The 21432-nt window shown below is 50.1% G+C and overlaps 1 protein-coding gene across 1 annotated transcript in view; it reads right to left on the bottom strand.

Moving 5' to 3' along the window:
• P3H3 (prolyl 3-hydroxylase 3) overlaps positions 1-21432 on the bottom strand; it is a 62837-nt gene that overhangs the window by 21585 nt on the left and 19820 nt on the right. Inside the window, exons 6-12 of the mRNA XM_040361163.1 lie at positions 18231-18320; positions 16770-16822; positions 13135-13166; positions 7313-7437; positions 7101-7196; positions 4130-4277; positions 2471-2588 (exon numbers count right to left, since the gene is read on the bottom strand). Of these exons, the coding sequence (XP_040217097.1) occupies positions 2471-2588; positions 4130-4277; positions 7101-7196; positions 7313-7437; positions 13135-13166; positions 16770-16822; positions 18231-18320 (662 nt within the window). The remainder of the gene's footprint in view (positions 1-2470; positions 2589-4129; positions 4278-7100; positions 7197-7312; positions 7438-13134; positions 13167-16769; positions 16823-18230; positions 18321-21432) is intronic.

Raw genomic sequence — 21432 nt, 5'->3', positions numbered from 1 at the left:
ATGGGACACTATTCCTCCCACTGACACCAATGATGGGACACTATTGATCCCACTGACACCAATGATGGGACACTATTCCTCCCACTGACACCAATGATGGGACACTATTCCTCCCACTGACACCAATGATGGGACACTATTCCTCCCACTGACACCAATGATGGGACACTATTCCTTCCACTGACACCAATGATGGGACACTATTACTCCCACTGACACCAATGATGGGACACTATTCCCCCCACTGACACCAATGATGAGACACTATTCCTTCCACTGACACCAATGATGGGACACCATTCCCCCCACTGACACCAATGATGGGACACCATTCCCCCCACTGACACCAATGATGGGACACTATTCCTCCCACTGACACCAATGATGGGACACTATTCCTCCCACTGACACCAATGATGGGACACTATTCCTCCCACTGACACCAATGATGGGACACTATTCCCCCCACTGACACCAATGATGGGACACTATTCCTCCCACTGACACCAATGATGGGACACTATTCCTCCCACTGACACCAATGATGGGACACTATTCCTCCCACTGACACCAATGATGGGACACTATTCCTCCCACTGACACCAATGATGGGACACTATTCCTCCCACTGACACCAATGATGGGACACCATTCCCCCCACTGACACCAATGATGGGACACCATTCCCCCCACTGACACCAATGATGGGACACTATTCCTCCCACTGACACCAATGATGGGACACTATTCCTCCCACTGACACCAATGATGGGACACTATTCCCCCCACTGACACCAATGATGGGACACTATTCCTCCCACTGACACCAATGATGGGACACTATTCCTCCCACTGACACCAATGATGGGACACTATTCCTCCCACTGACACCAATGATGGGACACTATTCCTCCCACTGACACCAATGATGGGGCACTATTCCTCCCACTGACACCAATGATGGGACACTATTCCTCCCACTGACACCAATGATGGGACACTATTCCTCCCACTGACACCAATGATGGGACACTATTCCTCCCACTGACACCAATGATGGGACACTATTCCTCCCACTGACACCAATGATGGGACACTATTCCCCCCACTGACACCAATGATGGGGCACTATTCCTCCCACTGACACCAATGATGGGACACTATTCCTCCCACTGACACCAATGATGGGACACTATTCCTCCCACTGACACCAATGATGGGACACTATTCCTCCCACTGACACCAATGATGGGACACTATTCCTCCCACTGACACCAATGATGGGACACTATTCCCCCCACTGACACCAATGATGGGACACTATTCCTCCCACTGACACCAATGATGGGACACTATTCCTCCCACTGACACCAATGATGGGACACTATTCCTCCCACTGACACCAATGATGGGACACTATTCCTCCCACTGACACCAATGATGGGGCACTATTCCTCCCACTGACACCAATGATGGGACACTATTCCTCCCACTGACACCAATGATGGGGCACTATTCCTCCCACTGACACCAATGATGGGACACTATTCCTCCCACTGACACCAATGATGGGGCACTATTCCTCCCACTGACACCAATGATGGGACACTATTCCCCCCACTGACACCAATGATGGGACACCATTCCCCCCACTGACACCAATGATGGGACACTATTCCTCCCACTGACACCAATGATGGGACACAATTCCTCCCACTGATACCAATGATGGGGACACTATTCCTCCCACTGATACCAATGATGGGGACACTATTCCTCCCACTGACACCAATGATGGGACACTATTCCTCCCACTGACACCAATGATGGGACACTATTCCTCCCACTGACACCAATGATGGGACACTATTCCTCCCACTGACGCCAATGATGGGACACTATTCCTCCCACTGACACCAATGATGGGGACACTATTCCTCCCACTGACACCAATGATGGGACACTATTCCTCCCACTGACACCAATGATGGGACACTATTCTTCCCACTGACACCAATGATGGGACACTATTCCTCCCACTGACACCAATGACGGGACACTATTCCTCCCACTGATACCAATGATGGGGACACTATTCCTCCCACTGACACCAATGATGGGACACTATTCCCTCCACTGACACCAATGATGGGGTACTATCCCTCCCACTGACACCAATGATGGGACACTATTCCCCCCACTGACACCAATGATGGGACACTATTCCTATTTGGGAGAGGAGAGGAGGGAAGCCGGGAGCACTGCGGGGAAAGGGGGTCCGGACAGATGGAAGCGGGGCATGTGCTGGAATCAGCAGGTGCCCGGGCCCCCCTTTTGAACTGATGGGACCCGGCCCCAGTACAGCCCGGCTGGTCTGATGGTCCGGTGTTCACAAACTTTCAGGAATTTAAAGTGTGATTTACAGGAAGTGATGTCAGAGAATTATAGATAAGTGGTCCCATCCCCCCACCTGTAGTCTCTGTGGATGTACGCAGGGGGCTCCTTCCAGCAAGCTTTCTCCTCCGTGTCCAGAATACAATTATCAGCATGGACGGGGTGACTGGCGTCTGAGCGACCTTCCTGCTCCCCTAAACAGAGAGAAGAGATAAAGAAAGATCACAGTTATCAATGAACTCCTTTCCCCCGACCAGGAGGGGGCAGTACACCCAAATGCTTCATAAGTTAAAGGAGGGAGTAGCCTGATACACATACTGTACATACATATATACACACACACTGTACTATACATATACATATACACACACACATATATATACATATATACACACACCTATGCATACATTCATATACACACACACACACTATACATATATATGCACACACTGTACACACATTGGCCCAGATTCAGGTAGATTCGCGCAATATTTGCGTGGGCAAAGAGCAAAACATTTTCTCTGCGCCCACGCAAATATTGCGCTTTGCCCGCGATCCACGGAGCAGTAGCTCCGTAAATTGCGCGGGCGCTATGCTAATTAGCCCTGCGTAAGGGCGCCTAATGTAAATGATCCCGCCGGGGGCGGGAATCATTTAAATTAGGCGCGCCGAGCGAACAGCGCATGCTCCGTCGGGAAACTTTCCCGACGTGCATTGCGGCAAATGACGTCGCAAGGACGTCATTTGCTTCTAAGTGAACGTGAATGGCGTCCAGCGCCATTCACGGTTCACTTACGTAAACGACGTAAAATTTGAACGTCGCGAGCGGGAAGCGCAGCTATACTTTAGCATTGGTTGCGCCTGCTATTAGCAGGAGCAGCCTTATGCTAAAGTCGCCGTACGGAAACTCCGTACCTTGCGTGCGCAGGGCCCGCGCAACTTTTGTGAATCGGTGGTAGTATGCAATTTGCATACTATACGCCGATCACAATGGCCGCGCCCCCTAGCGGCCAACGCAAGAATGCAGCCTGAGATATGAAGGCATAAGGAGGCTTATGTCTGTCACATCCTAGGCTGCATTCGGTGTAACGAGGTTCCTGAATCAGGAGCACTCGTTACACCGGAGCAAGTAAGCACTTGCGCCACGCAACCTATGGTTGCGTGGGCGCAAGTGCTTCTTGAATCTGGGCCACTATATATATATACACACACACTATACATTTATATGCATACAATATTTGTTAAAGAAATTAAAATGTAATGAAAAATGAAATGTAAAGAAATTAAAATGTAATGTAATAGATGATAAAAGCTTCCCAGAGCATGATGGGTTAGCTAAATAGCCAGTAGCGCAGAAGTCCTCCCCCTATAGGTATAACAAAACCATTTGGCACACTGAAGGGTTTGCTACATATTTATTATTCCCTTTTAAGCATTTTATCTCTCACCCATGTAACTCATTCACGTTTATATGTAAATTTCTCCTTGAGCTACTGAGGTTTGTACACAATAGGGAAAAAAAGGGCCTTAAAACTCCACCAATCCCGTCTAATCCCATTATAATAACATGAAGCTGGAAAAATCCCAGATGTCAGATGACTTTTATATCTTTAAACATTAGAGCCAATATCCAACGTTTTTTTAAGACCGCTGATCAGCAGACGTTCCCTCGTTTCTGATTGGTCCTGACACATCGACCAGCCCCGTAACATGTATACCATGCCGCTGTATTTACCTTCAATGGCCGTCCGACACACCAGCTGAGTGTAGGAGAAATGCAGAGGGCTGGTTTCAAAATACGACTGCGCCAGGACGTGAGCTCGCTCCCCGGCGTAATAGAAAAGGTGCGCCCGGGTGGTGTCCACCGATCCCGCCGATGCCATCTAGATCCAAACGCGACAATACGATAAATATACAATACAAACACGACAATACGATAAATATACAATACAAACCCGTTCAGTGATACACGTAATATTACCGGGAAAACGCTCCCGTGTAAATACATTATACAGCGGGGCAAAAAAGTATTTAGTCAGCCACCAATTGTGCAAGTTCTCCCACTTAAAAAGATGAGAGAAGTCTGTAATTGTCATCATAGGTAGACCTCAACTATGAGAGACAAAATGTGGAAACAAATTCAGACAATCACATTGTCTGATTTGGAAAGAATTTATTTGCAAATTATGGTGAAAAATAAATATTTGGTCACCTACAAGCAAGCAAGATTTCCGGCTCTCACAGACCTGTATCTTCTTCTTTAAGAGGCTCCTCCCCCTCCACTCATTACATATATTAATGGCATCTGTGTTGAACTTGTTATCAGTATAAAAGACACCTGTCCACAACCTCAAACAGTCACACTCCAAACCCCCCTATGGTGAAGACCAAAGAGCTGTCGAAGGACACCATAAAAAAAATTGTAGACCTGCACCAGGCTGGGAAGACTGAATCTGCTGAAAGCAGTTTGGTGCGAAGAAATCAACTGTGGGAGCAATAATTAGAAAATGGAAGACATACAAGACCACTGATAATCTCCATCGATCTGGGGCTCCAAGAAAGATCTCACCCCATGGGGTCAAAATGATCACAAGAACAGTGAGCAAAAATCCCAGAACCACACACGGGGGGACCTAGTGAATGACCTGCAGAGATCTGGGACCAACGTAACAAAGGCTACCATCAGTAACACACTACGCCGCCAGGGACTCAGATCCTGAAGTGCCAGATGTGCCCCCCTGCTTAAGCCAGTACATGTCCGGACCCGTCTGAGGTTTGCTAGAGAGCATTTGGATGATCCAGAAGAGGATTGGGAGAATGTCATATGGTCAGATGAAACCAAAGTAGAACTGTTTGGTAGAAACGCAACTCGTCGTGTTTGGAGAAGAGCAGAACACCATACCTATTGTGAAGCATGGCGGGTGACAACATCATTCTTTGGGGCTGTTTCTCTGCAAAGGAAACAGGACGACTGATCCGTGTACATGAAAGAATGAATGTGGTCATGTATCGTGAGATTTTGAGTGCAAACCTCCTCCCATCAGCAAGGGCATTGAAGATGAAACGTGGCTGGGTCTTTCAGCATGACAATGATCCCAATCACACCGCCCGGGCAACGAAGGAGTGACTTTGTAAGAAGCATTTCAAGGTCCTGGTGTGGCCTAGCCAGTCTCCAGATCTCAACCCCACAGAAAACCTTTGGAGGGAGTTAAAAGTCCGTGTTGCCCAGCGACAGCCCCAAAACATCACTGCTCTAGAGGAGATCTGCATGGAGGAGATCTGGGCCAACATACCAGCAACAGTGTGTGACAACCTTGTGAAGACTTACAGAAAACGATTGACCTCTGTCATTGCCAACAAAGGATATATAACAAAGTATTGAGATGAACTTTTGATATTGACCAAATACTTATTTTCCACCAGAATTTGCAAATAAATTCTTTCCAAACCAGACATAGTGATTGTCTGAATTTGTTTCCACATTTTGTCTCTCATAGTTGAGGTCTACCTATGATGACAATTACAGGCCTCTCTCATCTTTTTAAGTGGGAGAACTTGCACAATTGGTGGCTGACTAAATACTTTTTTGCCCCACTGTATATCCATTTATTATAAAACACAACAATATCAATAATAATTACACAAGAGGGAAAAAAGACACAAAAAGTCCATCAAGTTCAGCCAATAAAACCAATAAAACAATATATTGTATCACATTGTATTATATTGTATTATATTGTATTATATTGTATCACATTGTATTATATTGTATTATATTGTATCACATTGTATTATATTGTATCACATTGTATTATATTGTATCACATTGTATTATATTGTATCACATTGTATTATTGGTTTTATTGGCTGAACTAGATGGACGTTTTGTATACAATGTAATGCAATATGAAAGTATAAAAAGTATACAAGACACTAAAATATCTACTGGAGCTAAAAACCCCACAAATGAGATCTCTGAGGTCTTCCGCTGATCGTCTTCCAGTGATAATCATGTTTGTCCCCCACTTCCATTCTCCATGGACTCTACAACAGTGAGATGTCAGATTCACCAACCCTGTTCCACAACACCTGGAGGTTTTGGGTGTTTTTGTCCAACTTCCTGTGTTTCACCTTCTCCTGATATATTCTCCATACTATTAATTCAATAGACACCCATCACAGGGATGGTGGGAACCCCTCATAATGGGCACAGCGGGTGTACAGACCCGGGAACTCAGCACAGGGATGGTGGGAACCCCTCATAATGGGCACAGCGGGGGGTACAGACCCGGGAACTCGGCACAGGGATGGTGGGAACCCCTCATAATGGGCACAGCGGGTGTACAGACCCGGGAACTCAGCACAGGGATGGTGGGAACCCCTCATAATGGGCACAGCGGGTGTACAGACCCAGGAACTCAGCACAGGGATGGTGGGAACCCCTCATAATGGGCACAGCGGGTGTACAGACCCGGGAACTCAGCACAGGGATGGTGGGAACCCCTCATAATGGGGCACAGCGGGTGTACAGACCCGGGAACTCAGCACAGGGATGGTGGGAACCCCTCATAATGGGGCACAGCGGGTGTACAGACCCAGGAACTCAGCACAGGGATGGTGGGAACCCCTCACAAAACACTTCCCCATAGATAGGCTTTCTATCACAGTGTAGCTCCCCTGTGTGCAGTAGCATGCAGAGTGCTGACCTCTAGCGCTCGCAGAACAGTCAGGGCCTGGAACTTCTCTTTCGGGGTATAAGATGAGCGTCTAGCCTTAAACCCGTCTCCTGAGGCTTCAGCTTCCTGATAGGAGAAAATGGATGCAAAGAAAAGTAGAAAATTATATAGACGCATCTCTTTCCACGCCAACCCATCCCCCCCATCCTCCAATCAAGGTAACCCCGCATTTCTCCACTCACCTGAACCAGACTGAGCAGAGACTCGCACTCCTCCTTACTAAGGACCCCATCCAGAGTCACCCGGACTGTTCCATTCATCTGTCTTGGGGTAAGTGTGACAGATACCTCCTCATAGGGCAGATCTCCTGGGGGGGAGGGGAGAAGGAGCAGCGTCACATGACCACATCAACATGGCCTCCATACTGGGACTAAGAAGCCCATCACTTCCTACTGTGGAAACGGTTTCCTTCATATGACCACAAAAACATAACGAGCCACCAAAGGATCCATATGACCTGACAAGACTGGACGGGGTGTATCTAGATAAAGGAAGGCCTGTAGACGTGGTGTATCTGGATAAAGGAAGGCCCATAGACATGGTGTATCTAGATAAAGGAAGGCCCGTAGATGTGGTGTATCTGGATAAAGGAAGGCCCGTAGACGTGGTGTATCTAGATAAAGGAAGGCCCGTAGACGTGGTGTATCTAGATAAAGGAAGGCCCGTAGACGTGGTGTATCTAGATAAAGGAAGGCCCGTAGACGTGGTGTATCTAGATAAAGGAAGGTCCATAGACGTGGTGTATCTGGATAAAGGAAGGTCCGTAGACGTGGTGTATCTGGATAAAGGAAGGTCTGTAGATGTGGTGTATCTGGATAAAGGAAGGCCCGTAGACGTGGTGTATCTAGATAAAGGAAGGTCCGTAGACGTGGTGTATCTAGATAAAGGAAGGCCCGTAGACGTGGTGTATCTGGATAAAGGAAGGCCCGTAGATGTGGTGTATCTAGATAAAGGAAGACCCGTAGACGTGGTGTATCTGGATAAAGGAAGGCCCAAAGACGTGGTGTATCTGGATAAAGGAAGGCCCGTAGACGTGGTGTATCTAGATAAAGGAAGGTCCGTAGACGTGGTGTATCTAGATAAAGGAAGGCCCGTAGACGTGGTGTATCTGGATAAAGGAAGGCCCGTAGATGTGGTGTATCTAGATAAAGGAAGACCCGTAGACGTGGTGTATCTAGATAAAGGAAGGTCCATAGACGTGGTGTATCTGGATAAAGGAAGGCCTGTAGATGTGGTGTATCTGGATAAAGGAAGGTCCGTAGACGTGGTGTATCTGGATAAAGGAAGGCCCGTAGACGTGGTGTATCTAGATAAAGGAAGGTCCGTAGACGTGGTGTATCTGGATAAAGGAAGGCCCGTAGACGTGGTGTATCTGGATAAAGGAAGGCCCGTAGATGTGGTGTATCTAGATAAAGGAAGGCCCGTAGACGTGGTGTATCTGGATAAAGGAAGGCCCGTAGACGTGGTGTATCTAGATAAAGGAAGGTCCGTAGATGTGGTGTATCTAGATAAAGGAAGGCCCGTAGACGTGGTGTATCTAGATAAAGGAAGGTCCGTAGACGTGGTGTATCTGGATAAAGGAAGGCCTGTAGACGTAGTGTATCTAGATAAAGGAAGGCCCGTAGATGTGGTGTATCTAGATAAAGGAAGGCCCATTGACGTGGTGTATCTGGATAAAGGAAGGCCCGTAGATGTGGTGTATCTGGATAAAGGAAGGCCCGTAGATGTGGTGTATCTAGATAAAGGAAGGTCTGTAGATGTGGTGTATCTAGATAAAGGAAGACCCGTAGACGTGGTGTATCTAGATAAAGGAAGGCCCATAGATGTGGTGTATCTGGATAAAGGAAGGCCGGTAGATGTGGTGTATCTGGATAAAGGAAGGCCCGTAGACGTGGTGTATCTAGATAAAGGAAGGTCCGTAGACGTGGTGTATCTAGATAAAGGAAGGCCCGTAGACGTGGTGTATCTAGATAAAGGAAGGTCCGTAGACGTGGTGTATCTAGATAAAGGAAGGTCCGTAGACGTGGTGTATCTAGATAAAGGAAGGTCCGTAGATGTGGTGTATCTAGATAAAGGAAGGTCCGTAGATGTGGTGTATCTAGATAAAGGAAGGCCGGTAGACGTGGTGTATCTAGATAAAGGAAGGTCCGTAGATGTGGTGTATCTGGATAAAGGAAGGTCTGTAGACATGGTGTATCTGGATTTTGCACACAGTTCCCCATAAACACTTACTGTATAAAGTAAGGTCCGTTGGCATGGACCATAGGGGGAGTACATGAACCATAGGGTGAGTACATGGACCATAGGGGGGAGTACATGGACCATAGGGGGAGTACATGGACCATAGGGGGAGTACATGGACCATAGGGGGAGTACATGGACCATAGGGGGAGTACATGGACCATAGGGGGGAATACATGGACCATAGGGGGAGTACATGGACCATAGGGGGAGTACATGGACCATAGGGGGAGTACATGGACCATAGGGGGGAGTACATGGACCATAGGGGGAGTACATGGACCATAGGGGGAGTACATGGACCATAGGGGGAGTACATGGACCATAGGGGGGAATACATGGACCATAGGGGGAGTACATGGACCATAGGGGGAGCACATGGACCATAGGGGGGAGTACATGGACCATAGGGTGAGTACACGGACCATAGGGGGAGTACATGGACCATAGGGGGAGTACATGGACCATAGGGGGAGTACATGGACCATAGGGGGAGTACATGGACCATAGGGGGAGTACATGGACCATAGGGGGGAATACATGGACCATAGGGGGAGTACATGGACCATAGGGGGAGCACATGGACCATAGGGGGGAGTACATGGACCATAGGGTGAGTACACGGACCATAGGGGGAGTACACGGACCATAGGGGGGAGTACATGGACCATAGGGTGAGTACATGGACCATAGGGGGAGTACATGGACCATAGGGGGAGTACATGGACCATAGGGGGAGTACATGGACCATAGGGGGGAATACATGGACCATAGGGGGAGTACATGGACCATAGGGGGAGCACATGGACCATAGGGGGAGTACATGGACCATAGGGGGGAATACATGGACCATAGGGGGAGTACATGGACCATAGGGGGAGTACATGGACCATAGGGGGAGTACATGGACCATAGGGGGGAATACATGGACCATAGGGGGGAGCACATGGACCATAGGGGGAGTACATGGACCATAGGGGGGAGTACATGGACCATAGGGGGGAGTACATGGACCATAGGGGGGAGTACATGGACCATAGGGGGAGTACATGGACCATAGGGGGGAGTATATGGACCATAGGGGGAGTACATGGACCATAGGGGGGAGTACATGGACCATAGGGGGGAGTACATGGACCATAGGGGGAGTACATGGACCATAGGGGGAGTACATGGACCATAGGGGGAGTACATGGACCATAGGGGGAGTACATGGACCATAGGGGGGAGTACATGGACCATAGGGTGAGTACACGGACCATAGGGGGAGTACACGGACCATAGGGGGGAGTACATGGACCATAGGGTGAGTACACGGACCATAGGGGGGAGCACATGGACCATAGGGGGAGTACATGGACCATAGGGGGGAGTACATGGACCATAGGGGGGAGTACATGGACCATAGGGGGAGTACATGGACCATAGGGGGGAGTACATGGACCATAGGGGGGAGTATATGGACCATAGGGGGAGTACATGGACCATAGGGGGGAGTACATGGACCATAGGGGGAGCACATGGACCATAGGGGGGGAGTACATGGACCATAGGGGGGAGTACATGGACCATAGGGTGAGTACATGGACCATAGGGGGGGAGTACATGGACCATAGGGGGAGTACTTGGACCATAGGGGGAGTACATGGACCATAGGGGGGAGTACATGGATCATAGGGGGGAGTACATGGACCATAGGGGGAGTACATGGACCATAGGGGGGAGTACACGGACCATAGGGGGAGTACACGGACCATAGGGGGTGTACATGGACCATAGGGGGGAGTACATGGACCATAGGGGGAGTACATGGACCATAGGGGGGAGTACATGAACCATAGGGGGAGTACATGGATCATAGGGGGGAGTACATGGACCATAGGGGGAGTACATGGACCATAGGGGGAGTACATGGATCATAGGGGGGGAGTACATGGACCATAGGGGGAGTACATGGACCATAGGGGGGAGTACATGGACCATAGGGGGAGTACATGGACCATAGGGGTGAGTACATGGACCATAGGGGGAGTACATGGACCATAGGGGGTGAGAACATGGACCATAGGGGTGAGTACATGGACCATAGGGGGGAGTACATGGACCATAGGGGGGGAGTACATGGACCATAGGGGGAGTACATGGACCATAGGGGGAGTACATGGACCATAGGGGGGGAGTACATGGACCATAGGGGGAGTACATGGACCATAGGGGGAGTACACGGACCATAGGGGGAGTACATGGACCATAGGGGGGAGTACATGGACCATAGGGGGAGTACATGGACCATAGGGGGAGTACATGGACCATAGGGGGGGAGTACATGGACCATAGGGGGAGTACATGGACCATAGGGGGAGTACATGGATCATAGGGGGAGTACATGGACCATAGGGGAGTACATGGACCATAGGGGGGAGTACATGGACCATAGGGGGGAGAACATGGACCATAGGGGGAGTACATGGACCATAGGGGGAGTACATGGATCATAGGGGGAGTACATGGACCATAGGGGAGTACATGGACCATAGGGGGGAGTACATGGACCATAGGGGGAGTACTTGGACCATAGGGGGAGTACATGGACCATAGGGGGAGTACATGGACCATAGGGGGGAGTACATGGACCATAGGGGGAGTACTTGGACCATAGGGGGGAGTACATGGATCATAGGGGGAGTACATGGACCATAGGGGGAGTACATGGATCATAGGGGGAGTACATGGACCATAGGGGGGGAGTACATGGACCATAGGGGGAGTACATGGACCATAGGGGGAGTACATGGACCATAGGGGGGGAGTACATGGACCATAGGGGGAGTACATGGACCATAGGGGGAGTACACGGACCATAGGGGGAGTACATGGACCATAGGGGGGAGTACATGGACCATAGGGGGAGTACATGGACCATAGGGGGAGTACATGGACCATAGGGGGGGAGTACATGGACCATAGGGGGAGTACATGGACCATAGGGGGAGTACATGGATCATAGGGGGAGTACATGGACCATAGGGGAGTACATGGACCATAGGGGGGAGTACTTGGACCATAGGGGGGAGAACATGGACCATAGGGGGAGTACATGGACCATAGGGGGAGTATATGGATCATAGGGGGAGTACATGGACCATAGGGGAGTACATGGACCATAGGGGGGAGTACATGGACCATAGGGGGAGTACTTGGACCATAGGGGGAGTACATGGACCATAGGGGGAGTACATGGACCATAGGGGGGAGTACATGGACCATAGGGGGAGTACATGGACCATAGGGGGGAGTACATGGACCATAGGGGGAGTACTTGGACCATAGGGGGGAGTACATGGACCATAGGGGTGAGTACATGGACCATAGGGGTGAGTACATGGACCATAGGGGGAGTACATGGACCATAGGGGGAGTACATGGACCATAGGGGGGAGTACATGGACCATAGGGGGAGTACTTGGACCATAGGGGGGAGTACATGGACCATAGGGGGGAGTACATGAATTGAAAACTGGCTACAAGGGGGAGTTCAGAGGGTGGTGATAAATGGGGAGTACTCGGAATGGTTGGGGGGGGGGGGGTAGTGGGGCCCCCAGGGTTTTGTGCTGGGGCCAATCCTATTTATTTGTTCATAAATGACCTGGGGGAGGGGTAAGCAGTGCGATCTCTGTATTTGCGGACGATACTGAGCTAAGCAGGGCAATAACTTCTCCGTAGGTCCTGATCGCTCCCTATTGGTCCCCGGAGATCTACTCACCCCCCGCCTCCTCCGCTGCCGTCCGCTCCGCCCTGCATAACAGAAGAAAACGGAAAACGTGTTATTGTTACAGAAAACCCCCGACGTCATCATTACTGAAGAGACACTTCAATGTATGACAAGATGGCCGATCGCGCCAAACTGCGCTCTATCCAATCAGATATCTACAAACGCCTTTTACATCTTAGAGAGGAACTTCAGAGCAAATCCACCCACAAAAGGTGTCACTGATTTCACAAAGTGTCCTAAAATACAACATTTCCTATTCAAGGAGAACCCAGCGCGAAGCATCATCCCCACAAAGATGATCCTGCAAAGTTACAAAGTAAATAACGCTAAGAAAAGACACAAGTCCACCCTGTATTGGTGTGTCAGTGTCTGTAATGATTTCCCATATCCCTGTATGTTGTGTTCTTTAAGATGTATATCTGGGGCCCCGTACACACGACTGGATCTATCCGCTGGGATTGATCCGCGGATCAGTTCCAGCGGACAAATCCGGTCGTCTGTACGGCCTAGCGGATATTTATCCGCGGAGATTCCTCGGCCCGATCGATTTCAAGCGGATATAAATTTCTTAGCATGCTAAAAAATCTATCCGCTTGAATCGGCTCCAGCGGATTGATCCGGTGGTCTGTACAGACTCACCGGATCAATCCGTCCGCTCCCCTCCCTCGCATGCGTCGTAATGATTCGACGCATGTGTGGAAGTACTTACCTTCCAGCGTCACGCATGTCTCCGCGTCATCGTGACACGTCACCGCGGATGAATTCCGCACGGATATGGATCCGATGGTGTGTACACGCCATCGGATCCAAATCCGGAGGAGGAATCTCCGCTGGAAACGATCCGCCGAATCCGCCGAATCCGGTGGTGTGTACGTGGCCTAAGGCCTCGTACACACCAGCGGACATGTCCGATGAAAACGGTCCGCGGTCTGATGGCTGTACACACCATCAGACCAAATTCCCCGCGGACAGGATCTGCGGTGACGTGGCCGCGCCGATGACGCGGCGACGTGCGTGACCCTGGAAGGTCAATGCTTTCACGCATGCGTCGAATCACTTCGACGCATGCGAGGGCTTTCGGACGAGCGGATATGTCCGGTGAGTCATACAGACGACCGAACATGTCCGACGGACAGGCTTCCAGCGGGCATGTTTCTTAGCCAAGAAACATTTTCCGCTGGAAACCTGTCCGCTCGGCCGGAAATCCGGTCCGCCCGGCTGTACAGACGACCGAACATGTCCGCGGACCAGTTTCAGCAAACATGTTCGGTCGTGTGTACGAGGCCTTAGTCTTCTAAAGATATCCCACATCCACCAATATCTTATACCGGGGGAGGGGAGGTCATGAGAAACAACGTTACTAATTTCACCTCATTGCATTCTTCATGACATTCATTTTATTTTTTAGTTTTTTGTAAGGAAGAGCTGCTTCTATTCTATTGGATATTTGAATTTTGGAGGATAACTAGATTCTTTCTATTGTTTTTTCTATTCTAAATTCGAATTTCAGACGATGACTATATTCTATTCTATTTGTTTCTATTCTATTCTAATAGACCCCGGCCCAGACCTCTCAGTAAAGAGTACCTGTCACTGTCCATTCCATCACAAGGGAAGTTATTTAGAAATGTCCGATTCGTAATGAAGAGAAATTTTGGATCTTTCAGACATTCGGATGCATCTAAATGTCCGAAGAAAATAACGAATTTCAACTCATTCTGATTCTAATTAACTGTAACTAATTATAATTATAAACAATTATGAAGAAATTTTAACGAAAATAACAAATTAATTTGTATGATTCATGAAAGGTCTAATGAAACAAAAGGTCAAATCTTAAAGTAAATCTCACAGACCAATCAGGTGATTGATTTTGTGCTGGAGGATGGATGACTGGCGAAGTGCGTTCCTGAGAAGGGGGATGAGAAGGGGGATGAGAAAGAGGGGTGAGAAGGGGGGATGAGAAAGAGGGGTGAGAAGGGAGGTGAGAAGGGGGATGAGAAGGGGGTGAGAAGGGGGGGTGAGAAAGAGGGGTGAGAAGGGGGGATGAGAAGGGAGGTGAGAAGGGAGGTGAGAAAGAGGGGTGAGAAGGGGATGAGAAAGAGGGGTGAGAAGGGGGATGAGAAAGGGGATGAGAAAGAGGGGTGAGAAGGGGATGAGAAAGAGGGATGAGAAAGAGGGGTGAGAAGGGGGGATGAGAAGGGAGGTGAGAAGGGAGGTGAGAAAGAGGGGTGAGAAGGGGGGATGAGAAGGGAGGTGAGAAGGGAGGTGAGAAAGAGGGGTGAGAAGGGGGGATGAGAAGGGAGGTGAGAAGGGGATGAGGAGGGGGGTGAGAAGGGAGGTGAGAAAGAGGGGTGAGAAGGGGGGATGAGAAGGGAGGTGAGAAGGGGATGAGGAGGGGGGTGAGAAGGGGGATGAGAAGGGGGATGAGAAAGAGGGGTGAGAAGGGGATGAGAAAGAGGGGTGAGAAGGGGGATGAGAAAGAGGGGTGAGAAGGGGATGAGAAAGAGGGGTGAGAAGGGGGATGAGAAAGAGGGGTGAGAAGGGGATGAGAAAGAGGGGTGAGAAGGGGGATGAGAAAGGGGATGAGAAAGAGGGGTGAGAAGGGGATGAGAAAGAGGGGTGAGAAAGGGGATGAGAAGGGGGGTGAGAAGGGGGGATGAGAAAGAGGGGTGAGACAGAGGGGTGAGAAGGGGGATGAGAAGGGGGGTGAGAAGGGGGGATGAGAAAGAGGGGTGAGAAGGGGGATGAGAAAGAGGGGTGAGAAGGGGGGATGAGAAGGGAGGTGAGAAGGGAGGTGAGAAAGAGGGGTGAGAAGGGGGGATGAGAAGGGGGGATGAGAAGGGAGGTGAGAAGGGGATGAGGAGGGGGGTGAGAAGGGGGATGAGAAGGGAGGTGAGAAGGGGATGAGGAGGGGGGTGAGAAGGGGGATGAGAAGGGGGATGAGAAGGGGATGAGGAGGGGATGAGGAGGGGGGTGAGAAGGGGGATGAGAAGGGGGGATGAGAAGGGAGGTGAGAAGGGGATGAGGAGGGGGGTGAGAAGGGGGATGAGAAGGGGGATGAGAAGGGGATGAGGAGGGGATGAGGAGGGGGGTGAGAAGGGGGATGAGAAGGGGGATGAGAAGGGGATGAGGAGGGGATGAGGAGGGGGGTGAGAAGGGGATGAGGAGGGGATGAGGAGGGGGGTGAGAAGGGGGATGAGAAGGGGGATGAGAAGGGGATGAGGAGGGGATGAGAAGGGGGATGAGAAGGGGATGAGGAGGGGATGAGGAGGGGGGTGAGAAGGGGGATGAGAAGGGGGATGAGAAGGGGGGTGGGAAGGGGATGAGGAGGGGGGTGAGAAGGGGGATGAGAAGAGGGATGAGAAGGGGGGTGGGAAGGGGGATGATAAAGGGGGCTGAGAAGGGGGGTGAGAAAGAGGGGTGAGAAGTGTCAGGATAGGTCGGGCATCAAATTAATAAAATGTCCCCTATGAACGGGCAGACTGGTCACATGACCGCCCACTTGTCGGGACCGGGAGGAGGTGATGATTGGCGGCTCAGACACAGCGCCCTGTAATGATCTGCACCCCTAAGCTGTGCGGTGGCGCCCCCTGGATGTATTTGGTAATAAGAGGAATTCTGACCTGACTCTTTCCCGGAGACTCTCTGGGACGATCTCTTCCGGAGTCCAGACATCCTGCACCACAAACCAACAATAGAAGATAGAAAATTCACACACAGTTTAGGGTGCAAAACTACAACTAAACATAATACAACCCCCGAAAGAAACATTGTATCTCCAGTATAGGACATTTTTATAGTGAATGTTATGTTGATATTTTACATAAAAAGTATGAAAATCCCATTATAAGCCCCTGAATGCCACAACTAGTGTAAAAAAATAACATAAAAATCCCCGCAGTTTATAGACAGTGGGCTGGATTCAGGTACATTTGCGCTTTTTTTACGGAGGCGCAGGGCAACGTTTTTGCCCTGCGCCCCCGCAAATTTACTGCGCTGCCCTTGATTCACGGAGCAGTAGCTCCGTAAATTGCGTGGGCGCGCCGGCAAAATGCCCGGCGTAAGCGCGCACAAATTAAATGATCCCGTAGGGGGCGGGAATCATTTAAATTAGGCGCGTTCCCGCGCCGAGCGTAGGGCGCATGCTCCGTCGGGAAACTTTCCCGACGTGCATTGCGGCAAATGACGTCGCAAGGACGTCATTTGGTTCAAAGTGAACGTGAATGGCGTCCAGCGCCATTCACGATTCACTTACGCAAACGATGTAAAATTTAAACTTTGCGACGCGGGAACGACGGGTATACTTTAGCATTGGCTGCCCCTGCTAATAGCAGGAGCAGCCTTACGCGAAACCCGACGAACGCAAACGACGTAAACTGCGTACGCAGGGCTCGCGTAACGTTGTGAATCGGCGTTAGTATGCAATTTGCATACTCTACGCTGACCACTACGGGAACGCCACCTAGCGGCCATCGCAAGAATGCAGCCTAAGATATGCGGGCATAAGAGCCTTATTCCAGTCATATCCTAGGCTGCCGTCGGCGTAACGAGGTTCCTGAATCAGGAGCATTCGATACGCCGGGGCAAGTAAGCAATTGCGCAGGCGCAATTGCTCTTTGAATCTACCCCACTGCGTATAAAACTTTCACACAAACCAATCAATATACATTTATTGTGTTTTTTTTTATAACCAAAGACATGGAGTGGAATACAATTTGGTCTAAAAAAAATGAACATGTTTTTAACATTTTTACTGAATATGTTTTATAGCAGAGCGTAAATATTTTTTATTTATTTTTTCATTTATATTATAAAAATAAAAAAATAAAAAATTGAAAAAAATAAATAAAAATAAAACCCCCCCAGAGATGATCAAATGCCACCAAACATAAGATCCAATTTGCGTGAAAAAAATGATGTAAATGACGTTTGGGTACAATGTTGCACAATTGTGTCGCGCGAATCCCAGTTAAAGTAGCGCAGTGCTGAATAGCAAAACATGGCCTGGTCATGAAGGGGGGGGGGGTAAAACCTTCCGAAAACCTTGTCACCGCCATGGCCAAACACCCAGAAATAAGGATTACCTGATCCTGGAATGGGATGTCCAGGTTTTCCATGGCGTAATACAAGAGCTTCTTCTCTGCCAGAGTCTGGCGCACGTACGACGCGATGCTCTGCAAGACAGGAAGCGGAAATCACACAAATACACTACGGAAGAACCTCCCACAATATATACATATATACACACACACACAACATTCCGATGTGTCTGTACAGCGAGTCCGATTAGTACAAATCAGGCTGGATTTCTGGGTCCCCCTGGACCCCTATTAAAGACACGGGGTGATCTACACATAAGAGGGTCGGGGGAAGCTGGACACGGAGTTTCTGGAGCTCTCCAAGGTAAGCCGAGCCGCACAAACCCCCCACCCCCCATCCAAAGTGACTCCCGTCACACCTTCTCATCACCTTTGGCATGAACTGGAACATTGACTTCATGCCCAATGTGAGGCCCAACATGTGATCCAGATCTTCCCATCCAATGTGAGGCCCAACATGTGATCCAGATCTTCCCATCCAATGTGAGGCCCAACATGTGATCCAGATCTTCCCATCCAATGTGAGGCCCAACATGTGATCCAGATCTTCCCATCCAATGTGAGGCCCAACATGTGATCCAGATCTTCCCATCCAATGTGAGGCCCAACATGTGATCCAGATCTTCCCATCCAATGTGAGGCCCAACATGTGATCCAGATCTTCCCATCCAATGTGAGGCCCAACATGTGATCCAGATCTTCCCATCCAATGTGAGGCCCAACATGTGATCCAGATCTTCCCATCCAATGTTGGTTCCTAACCTGGGCACAGGCACCCTCAAAAATGATGTGGAAATCCTTCCCAGAAGAGTGGAGAATGCTTAAAGTCACACAGGGGGTCCAAGTCTATAAAGACACAGTGTGGCCAGCTTGGTGAGGAGGAACTCGCGTGTCCTGTACAGAGCCCTGGATTGGATTGTGAGCCGGGTCTTCTCATCCAACATGGAAAACACACAACCAGCGCCATAAATATGTGGTTTGATCAGTTTGGTGTGTGCCCTCCACAGAGATCTGACCCCCTCCATCTCCATAAATACACAACGTGACCAGCATGGTGAGGAGGAACTCAAGTGTCCTGCACAGAGTCCTGACCACAACCCTACTTTTGGAAGACCTTTGGTCATAATATCTTCTCATCCAACGTCGCTGCCTGCCCTTAATCCTAAGGATTGGGGTCTTCTCATCCCAAAGGTGTTCCGTAGGTTGGAGGTCATAGAGGAACTTGAGTGTCCTGCACAGAGTCCTGACCTCGTCCTTGCGGAGCACCTTCCAGAGGAATTGGAACACTAGTTGTGAGAAAGTTCTTCTCATCCAACATCACTTCCCGACCTCACGTATGATTTATTCTCACAATAAACCCTGGAAATGGAAATGCCGTGTTTTGGGATTCAGGTGATTCTCAGATCTCCACAAACATTTACCCAAGAAGTGGGTGTGGCCCCGGGTGGATTAATGTGCTTTTTTTTTTACCTTCTAATCAGTGGCGGGGGTGCAGGAGCGCCGCCCCCTCTCCATCACCAATAGATTTCATGCATTTTTTTTGGAAGTGCCGTCGGCTCTAATTGGCTTCCAAATTGGTAAACAGGGAGAGCAGTGCTGGGCGTTCTCTGTACAGCGTTGTGTTAGGGAAGCGAATAAATCGCTTTCCTAACACTCACCCGCCTCTCAGCCAATCAGGTGCTCGGGTTTGGTTACCCTGTCACCCGATTGGCTGAAGCGACAATTGCTGTGATTGGACACCTATCACACGTCCAATCACAGCAGAGTATGGGAGAAGACTTGGAGCGTGGAGGGCAGCGCCGCGACCAGAGACAGGTAAGTGCCCAGCGGGGGATGCACACTGGGGCGGCAATTGATGGGCACACTGGCGGCAATTGATGGGCACGCTGGTGGCAATTGATGGGCACGCTGGCGGCAATTGATGGGGCACACTGGGGCGGCAATTGATGGGCACAGTGGTGGCAATTGATGGGGCACACTGGGGCGGCAATTGATGGGGCACAGTGGTGGCAATTGATGGGGCACACTGGGGCGGCAATTGATGGGCACAGTGATGGCAATTGATGGGGCACAGTGGTGGCAATTGATGAGGCACACTGGCGGCAATTGATGGGCACAGTGGTGGCAATTGATGGGGCACACTGGCGGTAATTGATGGGGCACACTGGTGGCAATTGATGGGCACAGTGGTGGCAATTGATGGGGCACGCTGGCGGCAATTGATGGGGCACACTGGCGGCAATTGATGGGGCACGCTGGCGGCAATTGATGGGCACAGTGGTGGCAATTGATGGGGCACGCTGGCGGCAATTGATGGGGCACACTGGCGGCAATTGATGGGCACAGTGGCAGCAATTGATGGGGCACACTGGCAACAATTGATGCGGCACACTGGCGGCAATTGATGGGGCACAGTGGCGGCAATTGATGGGGCACAGTGGTGGCAATTGATGGGGCACAGTGGCGGCAATTCATGGGGCACAGTGGTGGCAATTGATGGGGCACAGTGATGGCAATTGATGGGGCACACTGGCGGCAATTGATGGGCACAGTGGTGGCAATTGATGGGGCACACTGGCGGTAATTGATGGGCACGCTGGCGGCAATTGATGGGCACAGTGATGGCAATTGATGGGCACGCTGGTGGCAATTGATGGGCACAGTGGTGGCAATTGATGGGGCACACTGGCAATAATTGATGGGGCACACTGGTGGCAATTGATGGGCACAGTGGTGGCAATTGATGGGGCACACTGGCGGTAATTGATGGGCACGCTGGTGGCAATTGATGGGCACACTGGCGGTAATTGATGGGCACGCTGGTGGCAATTGATGGGCACACTGGGGCGGCAATTGATGGGGCACGTTGGCGGCAATTGATGTTTTTTTTTTTCGGTTTGTTTGCGCACCAGCCGCCGCTGATCCTAATGTCGCGCTGCTGATGAGGGGAGAAGGAGGAAGACGACTAAACAGAAGAATCTTCTGCACTTTTGTTGTTGCGCCCCATAAAACCTGGGCGGGGTTCTAACTCCCCTCTAATCTCTCCCGAGGTAGAACCCGCGTCAGCGTCAGATATACTTCATGGTACAGATGGCAGAGTGAGCCGCTCATTAGATGCCATAACATTGCGAGGAAGACGGTGAATGGATTGTCGCACGCTCAGCATGAAGAGACATTAAATGGAACG

The sequence above is a fragment of the Rana temporaria genome, chromosome 8 (assembly GCF_905171775.1).
Source record: "Rana temporaria chromosome 8, aRanTem1.1, whole genome shotgun sequence".
Classification (NCBI taxonomy): Eukaryota; Metazoa; Chordata; class Amphibia; order Anura; family Ranidae; genus Rana; species Rana temporaria.
This window is presented reverse-complemented; position numbering and strand designations above follow the sequence as displayed.